Source organism: Lethenteron reissneri, chromosome 2 (assembly GCF_015708825.2).
Source record: "Lethenteron reissneri isolate LAM-NWPU_2019-01 chromosome 2, ASM1570882v1, whole genome shotgun sequence".
In the NCBI taxonomy this organism is placed as follows: domain Eukaryota; kingdom Metazoa; phylum Chordata; class Hyperoartia; order Petromyzontiformes; family Petromyzontidae; genus Lethenteron; species Lethenteron reissneri.
Genome location: NC_083780.1, coordinates 10,980,171 through 10,997,823, shown reverse-complemented (window position 1 = coordinate 10,997,823; position 17,653 = coordinate 10,980,171). Strand labels below are relative to the sequence as shown.

At 58.0% G+C, this 17,653-nt stretch overlaps 1 protein-coding gene across 3 annotated transcripts in view; it reads left to right on the top strand.

Annotated features, from left to right (window-relative positions):
* Positions 1-17,653, top strand: part of LOC133343248 (serine/threonine-protein kinase BRSK2-like) — a 51,132-nt gene that overhangs the window by 20,963 nt on the left and 12,516 nt on the right. For all 3 annotated transcript variants that reach the window (XM_061552693.1, XM_061552685.1, XM_061552703.1), the window contains exons 5-13: positions 8,038-8,154; positions 8,821-8,854; positions 9,558-9,626; positions 10,132-10,278; positions 10,710-10,744; positions 11,593-11,757; positions 12,864-12,961; positions 13,614-13,764; positions 15,699-15,759. In XM_061552693.1, coding sequence (XP_061408677.1) covers positions 8,038-8,154; positions 8,821-8,854; positions 9,558-9,626; positions 10,132-10,278; positions 10,710-10,744; positions 11,593-11,757; positions 12,864-12,961; positions 13,614-13,764; positions 15,699-15,759 — 877 coding nt within the window. The remainder of the gene's footprint in view (positions 1-8,037; positions 8,155-8,820; positions 8,855-9,557; positions 9,627-10,131; positions 10,279-10,709; positions 10,745-11,592; positions 11,758-12,863; positions 12,962-13,613; positions 13,765-15,698; positions 15,760-17,653) is intronic.

Sequence of the window (17,653 nt, the reverse complement as noted above, 5' to 3'; positions counted from 1 at the left end):
ATTCGGTACAAAATTCAGTATTTCAAGAGCCGCAATGCATCTGTAAAGTAGTAACTCGGCAGGAGACGACTTCACGGGTAGCACACTCTTTATTTTCACCAACTTGTAGTTACACGGATGACTAACACCCTACTTCGTTACACGGGTGACCAACACCCACTTAGCTACACGGGTGACGGACACCCACTCAACTACAACTTCGTTACACGGGTGACCAACACCCACTTAGCTACACGGGTGACCAACACCCACTCAGCTACACGGGTGACCAACACCCACTCAGCTACACGGGTGACTAACACCCACTCAGCTACACGGGTGACCAACACCCACTCAGCTACACGGGTGACTAACACCCACTCAGCTACACGGGTGACCAACACCCACTCAGCTGTACTGACACGGGCTCTTACGCCCTGTAGCCTTCCGGGACACACCCAGCCGGGGTGCCCGTCTCGGCTCTGGGTACCACCGTCCCGACCCACACGGGCGTCGGACTACGGTCCCCCCAGTCTCGGCTCCGAGCCACACAGGGCCCCTACCTCCTCCACCCCGTCTTCGGTCTTCAACTGGTTAACACTGACCACGAGTGCTCTCGCGCGTCCCCCTTTATACCCCTCCTGCGGACGTCGCTGAGAGTACCCACTTATCTGACCAATCACTGCACACTCGCTACGATCCTCTTTTCCCAGCTTGTGTGAGCGCGCCTCACCACCGGCGCGCGCGTCCATGCCACGCCCACATCGCGTGCCCAACCCCGCGCCCCGTGATCCATCACTGCCGGCGCACGTCAATACCACCACTACATCACCCCCTACCACATAGCTCGCAGCCGACCCGGCTGCTAATAAAACATACAACACCCCTTCACCCCCACGTGTGCCCCGTAACATAACACAAACCCTAACAACACAACATGAACACCGCAATCCGCAAAACCCAGCAACCGCCACACCCGCAACAAGAACAACATGCACAATCCGGCGAATGGCAACGATACTGTGTATGCGGAAAGAGTAACAATAAAAAAAATTTCTTTAATCATTTTCTCTTCTTTTCTCTCCGACTCATGCAGCGTCCCAATGTCCGAGCGTCCCTTGAACGGGACATTACCCCGGCAGAGGGGGAAGCCGGCAACGAAGTCGGGCTTTAACAAAAAAAAGAAAAACATTTTTTTTTCTTTTTTTTTTTCATGAAAAGTGTTGCGTCCTTGCCCGAGTCCGCCTTGCCGGACCGTCGTACGGCACAGGACGCAGTTGGCCATCCGGCGGCGCCGGCCGTTCAGGAAGGCATGGGCCAGGCATCGGGGCTCCGCGCGAGCCGCGGGGTTCCGGTTCCCGACGGTCAACAGCCGTCAGGTCCGAGACACCTGGGGGTGGGTCAGGTGGAGACACGTGAGGATCAACCTGCGACACATCCCTCCCCGAGTCGACGGTCACATCACACGCTCGGTCGTCACGGCACAACCCGGGGTCACGCGGCGCCGCGTAGGGTTTCAGTCGGGAGGGGTGCACGTACCAACGGCGTTTTCCCCATTTAATCTGTATACTCTGGGGTCGTGCAACCCGCACAATTTCCACCGGTCCCCTCCATGGTCTCAACAGTTTGGGGGACGTAGCCAACGGTGCGTGTGGACAATGCAGCCAGGCCTTATCGCCCGGTTCCCAATTGTGCGTATGCACCTTCCGTTCATGCAATCGCTCGTTCGCGATCTGCCGAGAGCGTGAATTCAATCTCGCAGCCTCTCGCGCCTCAGCCAATTTGGCAATGTTAAACTTAATGTGGTCTGCCAATTTTGATTTAGCACGTGGCTGTGAAATCCCCAGTTGGACGTCCATGGCCGGATCAGCCTCCCGCCCATACATCAGAAAAAATGGAGAAAACCCCGTCGCCGCATGGGGTGCCATCCGATAGGCCGCTAGTACCCCCGGTACCTGTAAGTCCCAATCCACCTGGTCGTCGCATACCTGTTGGCACAGCATAGACGTAATTGTCCTGTTCAGACGTTCAACCATACCGTCAGTCTGCGGGTGGTACGGGGAGGTACGTACTTTTTTTGTACCCAACAGGTCGCACACCTCGCGCAACAAAAAACTCGAAAAGTTTTTCCCTTGATCCGTCAGCAAGCGTTCGGGGGCGCCTTTGTCCAAAACATAACCTTGGACAAAGGCGTCCGCCACTGCCGCAGCCGACTGGTTGGCGAGTGGCCACGCCATGGGCCAGCGGGTGAAGTACTCTACGCCAACCAGCAGGAACTTATTTCCCCGAGGTGTAGTGGGAAAGGGCCCCAAGATGTCTAGCGCGACCAATTCGTTCGTGCGCGAAACTTGAATGGATTGAAGCGGTGGATTAGCCGCTATTGGTGGCGGTTTTCTTTTAGCGCACCCTACACACCCCTTAAGAATGTTCGCCACGTCACTGCCCATCCCAGGCCAATAGTAGTCTCGCTGAATGAGGGCGAGCGTTTTGTGAAACCCCAGATGCATGAGTCGTTCATGGGCAGCCAGGACGACCTTCCCCCGTACAGCAACCGGCACCACAAGCATGTGACGCCGGGACATGGAGTCCCACTTCATCAAGAGGCCCTGTCTGCACACCCAGGAACCGACCCGCGTTTCCCCGCCCTCGGGAACGTTAACCTTCCGACGTAGCGCGAGTAGGGAGCTGTCGGCCATTTGCAGACGGCCCCACTCGATGAGAGGCAATGCTAACAGCGAGTCCCTCCCCGTGGGGGCGTCGACCCCCGTAGTATCCGTGGCGGCGAGCACAACTTCCGCGGGGACAGCGACAGAAGGTTTACACCGCGCCGATCCCAACTGACATGCGCATTCCGTACGCGTCGGCAACCGTGACAATGCATCCGCATTCGAGTGGCGCAACCCCTTGCGGTAAATCGTCGTGAATTGGTAGTCCTGAAGGACCTCCAACCATCGGGACAATTGGCCGGATGGCTGCGCCACCCGCATAGCGTATTGGAGAGCCGCATGGTCCGTGCGAACCGTAAAGTGACGGCCATACAGATACGGCCTGAATTGCTGTATAAAAAACACAATCGCCAGCAATTCACGCCGTGTCACGCAGTAGCGTTGTTCCGCGGGGGACAGAACCCTGCTACCGTAGGCGACCACCCGTTCGACCCCCCCGACCACCTGTGAGAGCACTCCCCCGATACCCATGTTACTGGCATCCGTGTCGAGCACAAACGGTTGCGTGAAATCGGGGTAACACAAGGGGGGAGCCTGCACCAAGGCGTCACGAAGGGAGCAGAACGCGGCCTCCTCCTCCGGCCCCCAGTGAAACCGCACCCCTTTAGCCGTCAAGGCGTGCAGGGGCCTGGCTATGGTGGCAAACTGTTTGACAAAACGACGGTAATAGGAGGCAAATCCTATGAAGCTGCGGACTTCAGTAACAGAGGTCGGTGTTGGCCATGAGCCGACGCATTGCGTCTTAGCAGGGTCCGTCGAGATCCCCGAACGGCTAACGATATGGCCCAAATACCTGACCGATTCCCGAAGCAAAAAACATTTAGCCGGTTTAAATTTAAGCTTCGCGGAACGCATCCTGAGAAACACTGCCCTCAGTCGCTGGAGGTGCTCCTCAAAAGTTCGGCTGAAAACGATGATATCATCGAGGTAAATCAAACAGGTGTCCCATTGAAGGCCTGACAAAACCAATTCCATGAGCCTCTGGAACGTGGCAGGAGCGGAATGTAAACCCATGGGCAATCGGTTGAACTCAAATAGGCCTCCCGGTGTCCGGAAAGCGGTTTTAGGTTTTGATTCGTCATTGAGGGGCAATTGCCAAAATCCCGAAAGCAAATCGAGCGTCGAAAAAAACTGTGCTCCTGCCAAGGCATCCAGCGACTCATCCATCCTGGGGAGCGGATACGCATCGGCCATTGATATTTTGTTTAGGCGGCGGAAATCAACACAGAACCGCAGGGATCCATCCTGTTTTTTAACCAAGACGATAGGAGCACCCCACGGACTGGAAGAGGGCGCAATGATGTCGGCCGCCAACATGTCATTTACTGCCGACTGCACATGCTCCTTCTCGGCTGGACTGAGCCGGAAGGGATTCTGTCGAATAGGGGCCGCGTCCCCAGTCTCTATGTGGTGGCGCAACAGGTCTGTGCAGCCAATGTCGTACTTGTGCCTGCTAAACACGTCAGCGAACTCGAGCAGCAAGCCCCTCAATGCACCCAACTGCACACTGGACAAGGTACTGGACCCGGCACACAACGCGTCCAACCACTCCGTCCCCTCCTCACTTTGGGGATGCGTATCGACATGTGAATCGGCGTGAGCAACGAGCTGTTCCTCGACGGGTAGCGGCGCGGCGTGAGCGAGCACCGTTCCCTGCGTAATCACGGCCGGCCGCGACCCCGTATTCAGGACCACAACGAACGGCTCACTGTCCCCCCTCACCATGGTCTGGGCCACCGCTAAGCCGAGGTCCCCTTTAGCCCTGTTAGACGGCCCCAATAGAACTCCCTGCGCCCCCGCATCCGCCCCAAGGGGTTTTCTCAACCGAAGGGGTACCAACATTTGCGATCCCGGGGGCACCCGTACAGTCCGGGTTGCCAGCGCCTGCACCGTCGCACAAGCCGTGCGTATCTTATTTGGACTCTTCAAAAACTCAACCCGCCGACCCGACGGAAGCTCAATGCAGGCCTGGTCTATGAGAATTTTTATGGGCATTTTAGACAAAGTCCGTGCCTAGTAAACAAGGAACGGCCAACGATGATGATACAAAAATAGGACCCGCCAATTTAATGTCGCCAATACAAATATTCGCCCGAATCTGGCCGATGATTCCCAAAGATCCCCCGTTTGCCGCGTAAAATGGTACGTCCACCGGCAGAAGTGGTCGACATTGTACGGGAAGAATATTATAAATAAGGTCCGAAATAATAGTGGCCGACGCACCCGTGTCCACGAGCACCCGGACCTCAACCCCGTCAATGTACCCCGTTACCACGGACGACCCGGCCAACGCAGCCACAATCCTGTGGGCCAATTCGGACCACTCGACTGCCTTCGGGCCGTACGCGGACCCCTCTCGCCGAACCGAACCCCCGGCGCCCATACACGGTCCCCCCACCGCTAAGCGGCGACCCGAACGTGCCGTGCGTGTGGACCGAACGTGTGAGGTGCCGCGACTTGCCGGGTTCAGTTGGGATGTCTTGAGTCCCTGGTCGTCGTCCGGACGTGGTCCCGCGGTGCGTTGACGCGGGGCCCGGCACCCGGCCGCGACGTGGCCCCGAAGGCCGCAGTTGTAGCAGACGACGAGGGACGTCGTAGGTTTCGGTTGCTCCAGCTTGCGGGAGGAGCGTGTGGGCGAACGACCTCCCGGTCTCCACTCCCCCGGCCTCGAACCAGCGAAGGCCTCCTCCCGAGGCACAGCAGGCTGAGGTCCGATGATCGTGGCGGCCGGTGCCCCGTTCTCCACCGATGCGCAGACGACCGTCGGCTTCCGCTGTAGGACCTCGTAAGCGTGGATACTCGTGGCAATCCCCAGGGAGCAGATGTCCATCTCGTCCGCCGTATTAATGGGAACTCCCAATCCGTGAGCCAGCGCCAGCAGCTGCTCCGTCACCATGGCGTCCTTCCCCTCCTTGTCCATGCGGGGAAAAGCTGAATCCGCCAGGGCGAGCAGCGCCGTGCGATAGGCGAGCGTTGTTTCTCCAACCACCTTCCGCCGATCGTAGAACTGGTGGCGACAGGTCGAGGGCGGCCCGAACACCTTGGCCAACAGGTGCAGCGCGGCCTGGAGCGTTGAGCGGGACGACCTCGGGGCAGACGTGAAGGCCGCAAGCGCGTCGTCGTCGAGCATCGCTGGCAGCGCGCGCAGGGCAGTGGTGTCGGACCACCCCGACATTTCTTGATGCGCGATGAACCGTCGCTGGAAGGCTCCCCAGTCGCCCCCGTCCGCCTTGAACACCGACAGCGCGGGCAATCGTTGCTGGAGAACTCGATCGTCGTCGTCGTCGTTGGAACGATTTTCCCGCGCGCCGCTGTGGTTGTAGAAAATGTCGGCTCCCTCTGCAGGCGCAAAATGGAGAGCTCCGGCGCTCGCCGATGACGCGGGCTGCGCTGTGTGGAGACCTCTGGCCACGTGGTGTCCGCGTTTCCCGCCAACCGGAGGCGGACCCTCAAAAATGGCGCCAACTCCCAAACTTTTGGCGCGAAACGCCTTATGGCGGGAACCCTCCAGTCGCGCCGCCTCTTCCAACCCCGCAGGCGTTCCACCGGCCACTGGAACGGAGATCTCCGCCAAGATCGCAGCGGCGGCGAGCAGCAACTCCGCCAGGCGGGAGTGTGCATCCTGCAGGCTGGTGTCGGAGGCGGGCGGAGCATCGGCCATTTCCGCGAAGTGCTGCATCGGCGGCAACTCCTCGTCCTCTCCTCCCGAGGGTGGTGTCACCGGTACGTCGTCGTCTCCCCGGTCTTGCACGTGGGAACGAGAAGTCTTCCTTGTGTCCATTCTCCTTGAAGACAGGTTTACTTCTGACGCCAGTTGTAAAGTAGTAACTCGGCAGGAGACGACTTCACGGGTAGCACACTCTTTATTTTCACCAACTTGTAGTTACACGGATGACTAACACCCTACTTCGTTACACGGGTGACCAACACCCACTTAGCTACACGGGTGACGGACACCCACTCAACTACAACTTCGTTACACGGGTGACCAACACCCACTTAGCTACACGGGTGACCAACACCCACTCAGCTACACGGGTGACCAACACCCACTCAGCTACACGGGTGACTAACACCCACTCAGCTACACGGGTGACCAACACCCACTCAGCTACACGGGTGACTAACACCCACTCAGCTACACGGGTGACCAACACCCACTCAGCTGTACTGACACGGGCTCTTACGCCCTGTAGCCTTCCGGGACACACCCAGCCGGGGTGCCCGTCTCGGCTCTGGGTACCACCGTCCCGACCCACACGGGCGTCGGACTACGGTCCCCCCAGTCTCGGCTCCGAGCCACACAGGGCCCCTACCTCCTCCACCCCGTCTTCGGTCTTCAACTGGTTAACACTGACCACGAGTGCTCTCGCGCGTCCCCCTTTATACCCCTCCTGCGGACGTCGCTGAGAGTACCCACTTATCTGACCAATCACTGCACACTCGCTACGATCCTCTTTTCCCAGCTTGTGTGAGCGCGCCTCACCACCGGCGCGCGCGTCCATGCCACGCCCACATCGCGTGCCCAACCCCGCGCCCCGTGATCCATCACTGCCGGCGCACGTCAATACCACCACTACACATCTATGTACATACTGTACATACGTACATATCGTCAAGAAGCAGCCCGTAAAGAGCCGCATGCGGCTCCGGAGCCGCATGTTGCCGACCCCTGCCCAACACCAACCTCCACCACCAGCCCACCCCCTACACCAACCTCCTCCTCCACCACCAGCCCACCCCCTACACCAACCTCCTCCTCCACCACCAGCCCACCCCCTACACCAACCTCCACCACCAGCCCACCCCCTACACCAACCTCCTCCTCCACCACCAGCCCACCTCAAACTTGTGCCCGTTGTCAATCATCATCAGCAGCAGCCATTGGGGGAGTGGGTGGGGGGGTTGGTGGGGAGGTTGGTGGGGGGGGAGGGGGCACGGGCCCCCCCCCTCCTTCCCCAGTGATTGACACCGCGAGGGAGCAGCGGCAACAGGGGAGGGCATTCGGTGGCGCAGGACACAGCCGCGCCAGCGCGGGCTCCCCGGTTACCACCGTGGGAGACAGCGTCCCCCACGCAGGGTCCGCTCGGCACGACAAGCGCGACAGGGCGCACGGTGGCGCCGGAGCCCACGAGCGGCTTACGGCGGTGCAGGCGACTCCTAACGGCGAGAATAAAAGCGCGTCTTACAATTGGGGGAGCGCGGCGTGCAGTGACGCGTGCGGTGACGTGTGCGGTGACGCGTGCGGTGACGTGTGCGGTGACGTGTGCACTGACGCGTGCGGTGACGCGTGCGCTAACGCGTGCGGTGACGCGACCGCTGTCGTCGCCAGCCACCGCGACCTGAAGCCGGAGAACCTCCTGCTGGACGAGAAGAACAACATCCGCATCGCCGACTTCGGCATGGCGTCGCTGCAGGTTGGAGACAGCCTGCTGGAGACGAGCTGCGGGTGAGCGTCACCGCCACCGCCACCGCCACTACCACCCCCACCCCCGCCGATACCGCCAATGCCACCACCACCACCAACCACGACCACCACCAACCACAACCACCACCAACCACAACCACCGCCACCGCCACCACCCCCACTGATACCGCCAATGCCACGACCACCAACCACGACCACCACCAGCCACCACTACCACCACGACCACCACAACCACCACAATCAAAGATCCTCCGTATCGCAAGTGCTGTTCGCAACCACTTATGAAGGCCAGCACAGCACACCATTGGGTGGGTGGCCAGCACCACGACCGGCCGCCTTTGTCTCCCCAAGTGGCTATGTTTACACACTGCACAGGTCCTCTTTTGAGGCCGAGTCGACCAAGCGATGGCCCAGGACGAGTTCAAATATTTCGTCAATGTGGTGTTGGCCGTGAGCGAGAACCGAAATTCGGGTCGCCGGGTTCATAGCGCAGCGTAGCGCTAACCGCTGCGCCACCGCTCCCCACGGCGTGAGCGAGCGGCTCCACCTCGGCCTGGCTCAAGTGAAGCCATGGCTCGCTCGCTTGAGCCAGAGAGCCACGTGCTCCGTGTTCGTGTGACCATGTGACCGTGTGAGTGTGTGACCATGTGACCGTGTGTGTGTGTGGTATCTGTGCCGTGTGTCCAGGTCTCCTCACTATGCCTGCCCAGAAGTTATTCGGGTAAGAGTCACACACACAGAAAGACAAAGATCTCCCGTGTAGCCTTAACAGACTGTTGGGGCAAGTGCTGTTAGCGAGCACCTATGAAGGCCGGCACGGCACATGAGGGGGTGGGTGGCCAACAGCACGCCCGGCCGCCTTTGTCTCCCCAGTGACGATGTTTACACACCACACCAGGCACTCATTTGAGGCGATTTAGGGGAGGCCCAGGACCAGTTCAGATAATCGCCACTGTGGTGTTGGCCGTGAGCGGGAATCGAACTCGGGCTGCCAGGTTCGTAGCACAGCGCGCTGCCGCTCTCCACACACACACACACTCGCTCGTACGCAAACACCGCACACAAAGACAAAGATCCCCCGCATAGCCTCTAATAGACTTTTGGGGGCAAGTGCTGAAGGCCAGGGTAAGACACACGAAGGCTGGCACAGCACACGAGGGGGTCGGTGGCCACGGAAAATGCAACGTAAATGTCAGTTAGCTTGCAGAACGCCATTGGGGGTGGGTGAAGATGACGACTGCCTTGTCGGTTCACCTTTCGACGTGTTTACCGTTGACCCTCGACGAGTGAGGAGCAGCCAATGATAAGATGAGCCCCCCCTTGTCGATATATTTGGTATTGAATCCGCAAGCACGACTATTCCGAAGCCCGGGCAACCGAGAATTTGTCGTTGACATTTGCGGCTGGCCCTTTTATATTTTCAGGGGGAGAAGTACGACGGCAGGAAGGCGGACGTGTGGAGCTGCGGGGTCATCCTGTTCGCGCTGCTCGTGGTGAGGAAGCGGGCATCGCCACGGCGGCCACCATGACGACGGTTGCCGTGACGATGGTCGCCGCGACGATGACGACACCGTCGTCGCCCCCCCCCCCCCGGCCGTGTCTCCGTGACGATCGCGATGATCACCGAGGACGACGGCATCGACTGAAATGTTGACGACGACGTTGACGATGTCGCCCCCCTTTCCCGCAGGGCGCCCTGCCGTTCGACGACGACGACAATGACGCCTCCGTTGCCCCCCCCCCCCGGCCGTGTCTCCGTGACGATCGCGATGGTCACCGAGCACGAGGGCGTCGACGGAAACGTTGACGACGACGTTGATGATGTCACCCCCCCTCCTCCCCCACAGGGCGCCCTGCCATTCGACGACGACAATGACGCCTCCGTTGCCCCCCGGCCGTGTCTCCGTGATGATCGCGATGGTCACCGAGGACGACGGCATCGACTAAAACGTTGACGACGACGTTGACGATATCGCCCCCTTCATCCCTCCCCCGCAGGGCGCCCTGCCGTTCGACGACGACAACCTGCGCCAGCTGCTGGAGAAGGTGAAGCGCGGCGTGTTCCACATGCCGCACTTCATCCCGCCCGACTGCCAGGCGCTGCTGCGCGGGATGATTGACGTGGACGCCACCCGGCGCATCACGGTGGCCGCCCCCCTACGCATCCACCCCCCCACCTCCCTCCCCCCTGCCCCCCCCCGCCCCCCCACACCCTCACCCCCCCCCACACACCCTCACCCCCCCCACACCCTCATCCCCCCAACCCCACGTACCAGAGCTTGGGGAGGGGGGGCGGCCTTTATCCAGCAGTGGATAAGATCATGGCTCTTGATGATGATAAGATCATGGCTCTTGATGATGATAAGATCATGGCTCTTGATGATGATAAGATCATGGCTCTTGATGATGATAAGATCATGGCTCTTGATGATGATAAGATCATGGCTCTTGATGATGATAAGATCATGGCTCTTGATGATGATAAGATCATGGCTCTTGATGATGATAAGATCATGGCTCTTGATGATGACTATGACTGTGGTTTAACGAGTCTGGTTCTTTCTGTTGTGTCGCAGCTGGAACAGATACAGAAGCACACGTGGTTCCTCGCGTGAGTGACGCATCGCACGCAAGCGCACACACACGTGCACACACGCGTGTGCATAGTGTATAGTAGTGTATAGTGTAGTGTATAGTAGTGTATAGTGTAGTGTGTATTAGTGTATAGTGTAGTGTATAGTAGTGTGTAGTGTATAGTGTAGTGTATAGTAGTGTAGTGTAGTCTATATTAGTGTATAGTAGTGTGTAGTGTATAGTGGAGTGTATAGTAGTGCATAGTGGAGTGTATAGTAGTGTAGTGTATAGTAGTGTAGTGTATAGTAGTGTAGTGTATAGTAGTGTAGTGTATAGTAGTGTAGTGTATAGTAGTGTAGTGTAGTCTATATTAGTGTATAGTAGTGTGTAGTGTATAGTAGTGCATAGTGGAGTGTATAGTAGTGTATAGTGTATAGTAATGCATAGTGTAGTGCAGTGGTTCTTAACCTTTACTGCAGCCTTGCACCCCTTTAGTTCCTAGTCATGCATGTTGTTTGTATCATGTCAATAAATACGTGGGGGTTTGATGAAACAAAGTAGTTGTACACACTTGCCCGTGCTTCATTCGTGTTTTCGATGATTTACCGTAAAAAAAAAAAAATCTCGCGAGATGCACCGCCAGGTTAAGAACCACTGCTCTAGCGGAACAAACCGTAGGTGGAATATAAAAAAAATAAAAAATATATATACTAAAATAAAAAAAAATAAAAAAATATATGATAAAATATAAAATAAAATAAAACTAAAGGGGGTAAACGCTACGCCGGCACTGACCCTCGCGAATGACGTCGCCTGCCCCAACGGTCGTCAATCCTCAACCGCCGTCGCTCCCCACCGTCGCCGTTTTGCCGGCGCCGGCGGCAGCGGGTCGCGGAGCGAGCCCGAGCCCGAGCAGGCGGCGCCGCGCAAGGTGCCGATCGGCGCGCTGCCCAGCGCCGAGGAGATGGACCCGGACGTGCTGGAGAGCATGAACTCCCTGGGATGCTTCCAGGACAAGGACAAGCTCGTGTCGGATCTCCTCGCCCAGCAGTGAGTCGCCCCGGGGACTCGCACTTGCGGGGGGTTCATAATTGGGGTCCTGGGCAGGGCTTCAGGGATCGCTGTCACGGGGGTCACGGTCGGGGTTGTGAGGGTCATGGTCAGGTCCACGGTCAGGGTTGTGTGGGAGTCACGTGGTCGTGTCACTGCAGCGTCGTGTTGACACGCAACACCAAAGGGAATGCGACATTGAGTTGCACAGCCCTGATTGGCTGAGACTTGCCACGACCGCGGGGGGAGAGCCGTGACGACGGTGCTCACAGCTGCCCCCCCGAGGGCGCGTCAGCGAGGGGAAAGCTCTGACATCACAATGGGCGCTATGACATCACAATGGGGCGCTATGACATCACAATGGGGCTCTGTGACATCACAATGGGGCACTCTGACATCACAATGGGGCGCTATGACATCTCAATGGGGTGCTGTGACATCACAATGGGGCACTATGACATCACAATGGGGCTCTGTGACATCACAATGGGGCGCTATGACATCACAACGGGGCTCTGACATCACAATGGGGCGCTATGACATCACAATGGGGCGCTATGACATCACAATGGGGCGCTGTGACATCACAATGGGGCTCTGTGACATCACAATGGGGCGCTGTGACATCACAATGGGGCGCTATGACATCACAACGGGGCGCTATGACATCACAATGGGACGCTATGACATCACAATGGGGCACTATGACATCACAATGGGGCTCGACATCATAATGGGGCGCCGTGACATCACAATGGGGTGCTGTGACATCACAATGGGGCGCTGTGACATCACAACGGGGCGCTGTGACATCACAACGGGGCTCTGTGACATCACAATGGGGCGCTGTGACATCACAATGGGGCTCTCCGGCAGCGGCGGCGTCGTCACGCCCCGGCGAGCGCCTATGGCGGCGCCGCCATGACGGCAGCGCGCCTCTGAACCGTAGCTCCAGCACTTGTTCAGTTTTACCGAGAGTGGGCGGCAGTGGGGGGGGGGGGGGGGCGTTGAACCGGCGTCAGCCGCGTTCTGCGGTTTGCCGCCCGCGAGCCGCGTGCGGTGCAGCGGCGGACGGTGGGGCGACTGTGCCACCTGTCGCCCGGCAGGGAGAACCAGGAGAAGATGATCTACTTCCTGCTGCTCGACCGCAAGGAGCGCTACCCCAGCTACGAAGACGAGAACCTCCCCCCACGCAACGACATCGGTACGAACGCACGCACACGCACATGCATGCAAACGCACACATGCACACACGCACGCGCACGCACGCGAAGGCTGAAGCAGATAGAGAAGTGAGGTGACATGCAGTGTGGTGAGTGGGTGGGTGGGTGACAGGGTGGGTGAGTGACTTGGTGAGGGATTGGGTGAGGGACTGGTTGAGAGAGTGGGTGAGAGGGTGGGTGGGTGGGTGGGTGGCTGAGAGGGTGGATGAGGGACTGGGTGGATGAGGGACTGGGTGAGTGACTGGTTGAGAGGGTGTATGAGTGGGTGGGTGGGTGAGTGACGGGGTGAGTGAGTGGGTGAGTGACTGGGTGAGGGACTGGTTGAGAGAGGGGGTGAGAGGGTGAGGGGGTGAGAGGGTGAGGGGGTGAGAGGGTGAGAGGGTGGGTGGGTGAGTGGGTGAGTGAGTGAGTGGGTGGGTGGGTAAGTGGGTGGGTGAGGGACTGGGTGGATGAGGGACTGGGTGAGTGACTGGTTGAGAGGGTGTATGAGTGGGTGAGTGACGGGGTGAGTGAGTGTTGTTGTGACCTGCGGCGGTGTGGTGGTTGAGCGCCATGTGGAGGAGCCCAGACGGTCAGTCTGGTCGCCTGGCCTCCTCCACACGTTGGGTGTTTGTTTGGGGCGGGGGGCTGCAGACCCCCCCCGTAAGCGCGTGGACTCTCCCATGCTGAGCCGGCACGGCAAGCAGAGGCCCGAGAGGAAGTCCATGGAGGTGCTGAGCGCGGGGGAGGGCGGCTCGCCCAGCACCGTGCGCAGAGCCCTGCACACTGCACCCCACGGGCAGAGGTGAGGGCACGCACCACACACGTACTACACACGTGTCACACGCACCACACACGCACCACACACGTGTCACACGCACCACACACGTGTCACACGCACCACACACGTGTCACACGTACTACACACGCAACTACACACGTACCACACACGTACCACACACGCACCACACGCGTACCACACGCGTGCCACACGCACCACACACGTACTACACACGCAACCACACACGCAACTACACACGTACCACACACGTTCCACACACGTACCACACACGCACCACACGCGTACCACACGCGTGCCACACGCACCACACACGTACTACAACAACAACAACAACCGCCATTCGCCACTAAGTGGCGGTGACGTCACCACGATGCTTGTGCCAGGCCAAGTGCACCTTGAGGCCACGTGAAGTGTCGAAAGCCCGCTGGCAGGAGGTCACGGGGCAGACCCAGCAGGTGCCACGGGTCGACTGACCGAGATGACCGAGATGACTGGCTGATGCACCACCTGTGCCCCCTACTGTGCCAACTTGCTGTGCTTTAGCCACCCGGTGCTCCGCTCGTTGTTGTGAGCGTCGCTCCTCCGCCCTCCGTTGTTGTTGGAGGGCGACTGCCTCCAACTGCCCAGTAGCGTCCTTCACGAGCCTCCTCCACTGAGGCCGATCTTGACACCGCTGGTACCAGTCATCGGCAAGTCCACTCAGCTCCACGTCCTCCTGTACCACATCACTCCATCTCTTCTCCAGCCCGTGCCGCGCCCGTCTAGCCCCCTCGATCCGGCCGAACAAAAGCTGTTTAGGCATGCGGTGGCTGGGCATGCGGGCTACATGACCCAGCCAACGCAGCCTTGCCTGCCGGAGGAGCTCACTGATGGGACTTTGCCCAGATCTTTCAAGGATTTGTGAGCTCCTCACACAATCCAGCCTGGTTAAACCCAGGATGGATCGTAGGCAGGCCAGCCTAAATGTTTCCAACCGGCGAAGATGCTCCACCAGGGGGGTCCACGTCTCGCAAGCGTAGAGAAGGGAGGGAATGACCGTGGCCGAGAAGACCTGAAGCTTCGTGCGGAGCGACAGACCAGGTAGCTTCCACACAGCGTTACGCAACCGATGAAAAGATATTGCCGCTCGACTGATTCGGAGTGAGACCTCTGCTGATAGACTGGAGCCGGTCATAAGCACACTGCCCAGGTATGGGAAACTCTCCACTCTCTCCACAACTGCCCCATCACCAATTGGGAGTTGTGGGGGTGGAGTGTCCGATGGTACAAAATACCCAGGCAGGTGCTTAGTTTTGGTGGGGCTGATGGTAAGGCCCCACCTCTTAGTGGCACGCTCCAGTCTCAGCAGCAGCGTCTCCAACTCCTCCTCTGAGTGAGCAGCTATTACCAAATCATCGGCATACATAACGTGGTTGACCAATAGGGAGCCATCCCTTGATCGCACCCGGGCGTCGATCAGCCTCCCATTATATCTGTACCACGTACTACACACGCAACCACACACGCAACTACACACGTACCACACACGCACCACACGTACCACACACGCACCACACGCGTACCACACGCGTACCACACGCGTGCCACACGCGCCACACATGCACCACACTTATCACGAACGCCACACGTACCACACACACCACACCGCCCCCATGGGCAGAGGATGCCGATGTTGCAGTGATTATGATAATGCTGGTGATGATGGCGGAAATGTTACTGGTGATTACGATGGCGGCGATGGTGGTGGTGATGATGGCGACGATGGAAATTATGGCAATGGTGGTGGTAATAATGATGACGATGGTGGTGGTAATGATGATGACGATGGTGGTGGTAATGATGATGATGGTGGTGGTGGCGATGATGGTGGTGGTGGTGGTGATGGCGGTGATGGCAATGATGGCGATGGTCCCCGTCGGTGTTGCCCTGCGGCCCAGGTCCCGCTCTGTGAGTGGAGCCTCCTCCGGCCTCTCGTCGAGTCCACTCAACAGCCCCCGGGTGAGCCGCTCGCTGCGCCGCCAGCGCCCCGACACCGACACACACAGTCGCTCGCTCCGCACGGGCGGAGACGATCTCCCGGCGCGCCAGACGAAGCAGCGGAGAGAAGGAGATAGAGATGTAGTGAGGTGGTAGTGAAGATCTAGACGAGAGATGTAGATGTAGTGAGGTGGTAGTGAAGATCTAGACTAGAGATAGAGATGTAGTGAGGTGGTAGTGAAGATCTAGACGAGAGATGTAGATGTAGTGAAGTGGTAGTGAAGATCTAGACGAGAGATGTAGATGTCGTGAGGTGGTAGTGAAGATCTAGACGAGAGATGTAGATGTAGTGAGGTGGTAGTGAAGATCTAGACGAGAGATGTAGATGTAGTGAGGTGGGAGAGAAGCGCGCTGCAGGCAAGATGGGGATGAGAGGGACGGAATGGCTTATTGAGTTTGAGGATTTAAATTCGACCTGATATCTACTATTGACCCATATTATTATTGTTGTTGTTCTCATGAAGCCGCCGCTCATGAGCCGCTTGGAGTCCCCGAGCTTTTACTCGGCATCCTCACGCCCAGTGCCACCACTGGCTTGCGATGTCCTCGCCCAAGCGATCGAAAAAAAACATTCATCCTGAACCTAGCGTTGTTGCTCAACTCGAGTATAGTGTTAGGGGTTAGGGGTCAGTGTTAGGCTTGGGGTTTAGCATCAGGGTTAGGGTCAGTGTTAGCCTTGGGGTTTAGCATCAGGGTTTAGCATCAGGGTTAGTGTTAGCCTTGGGGTTTAGCATCAAGGTCAGGGTTAGACTCGGGGGTTTGGAGTTCGCGCGACGGTAATCCTCATGATCCACGCCGCTCCGTCATCACCCTCCTGGCGTTGCGTGAACTCGCACGGCCACGACTTCACAACAACTCCACAACTTCGCCTCTTCCTCACCTCTCTCACGTCGTCGGTGGCGCCAGAGACCGTGCTGCGTCGCGACGTTGCACGCACGCGGTGCGGCGAGGTCACGTGACACGCAAGGCACGACGCCTGGAGGACCGATGCAGCGCCTGTCACAGCCCAGGCGCGGCCGTCACAATGATCGCTGTGCCTTGCATGACGCCAATATTTCCACCGAGTTTTCGTTTGCCGCTTGTTTGATTTAATTTTTTTCTTGCCCCCACCTCTTTGTGTTCGCTAACACTTTTTTTTCGTTTCTGTTCCATTTCTCTGACTCCTGTGTCTGTTTCTTCTCGCGACCTCTCCGTGCCCTTTCCGCGCCCTTTTCACGCCCTCCGTGCCCTCTCCGTGACCTCTCCCGAACCTCTCCGTGACCTCTCCACGACCTCTCCTTGCCCTCTCCTTGCCCTCTCCTTGCCCTTTCCGTGCCTTCTCCGTGACCTCTCCGTGACCTTTACACACCCATCTGCGACCTCTGTGACTTCTCCGTGACCTTTCCGTGACATCTTCCTGCCCTCTTCGTGCCCTCTCCATGACCTCTCCATGACCTCTTGTCCCCTCTCCATGCCCTCTCCGTGACCTTTCCATGTTCTCTGTCTCTGCTGCCTGTTCAAAATCACGCACGCACGCACACACACCTCACCACTCTCCGTCAACGGTTCGAACATTGTGACCGTCTGTACGATTATAACGTTACGTTCTTATTATCATCATTATTATTATAACTTTACATTGTATTTTAAATTTTCATTTGCGTTTCGACTTTTTTTGCTCCATGCATTGCGTTCGTTCCGCCTGTGTTGGTGTACGGTGTCGCTCAATGCATTGTATGTTCAACGTGCGTGTGTGCATCTATGTGTGTGTATATGCCTGTGTGTGTGCATATATGTGCCTATGTGTGTGTGTGTGTATACTTGCCTGTGTGTATGTGCCTGTGTGTGTGTGCGTATACCTGCCAGTCTTTGTCTT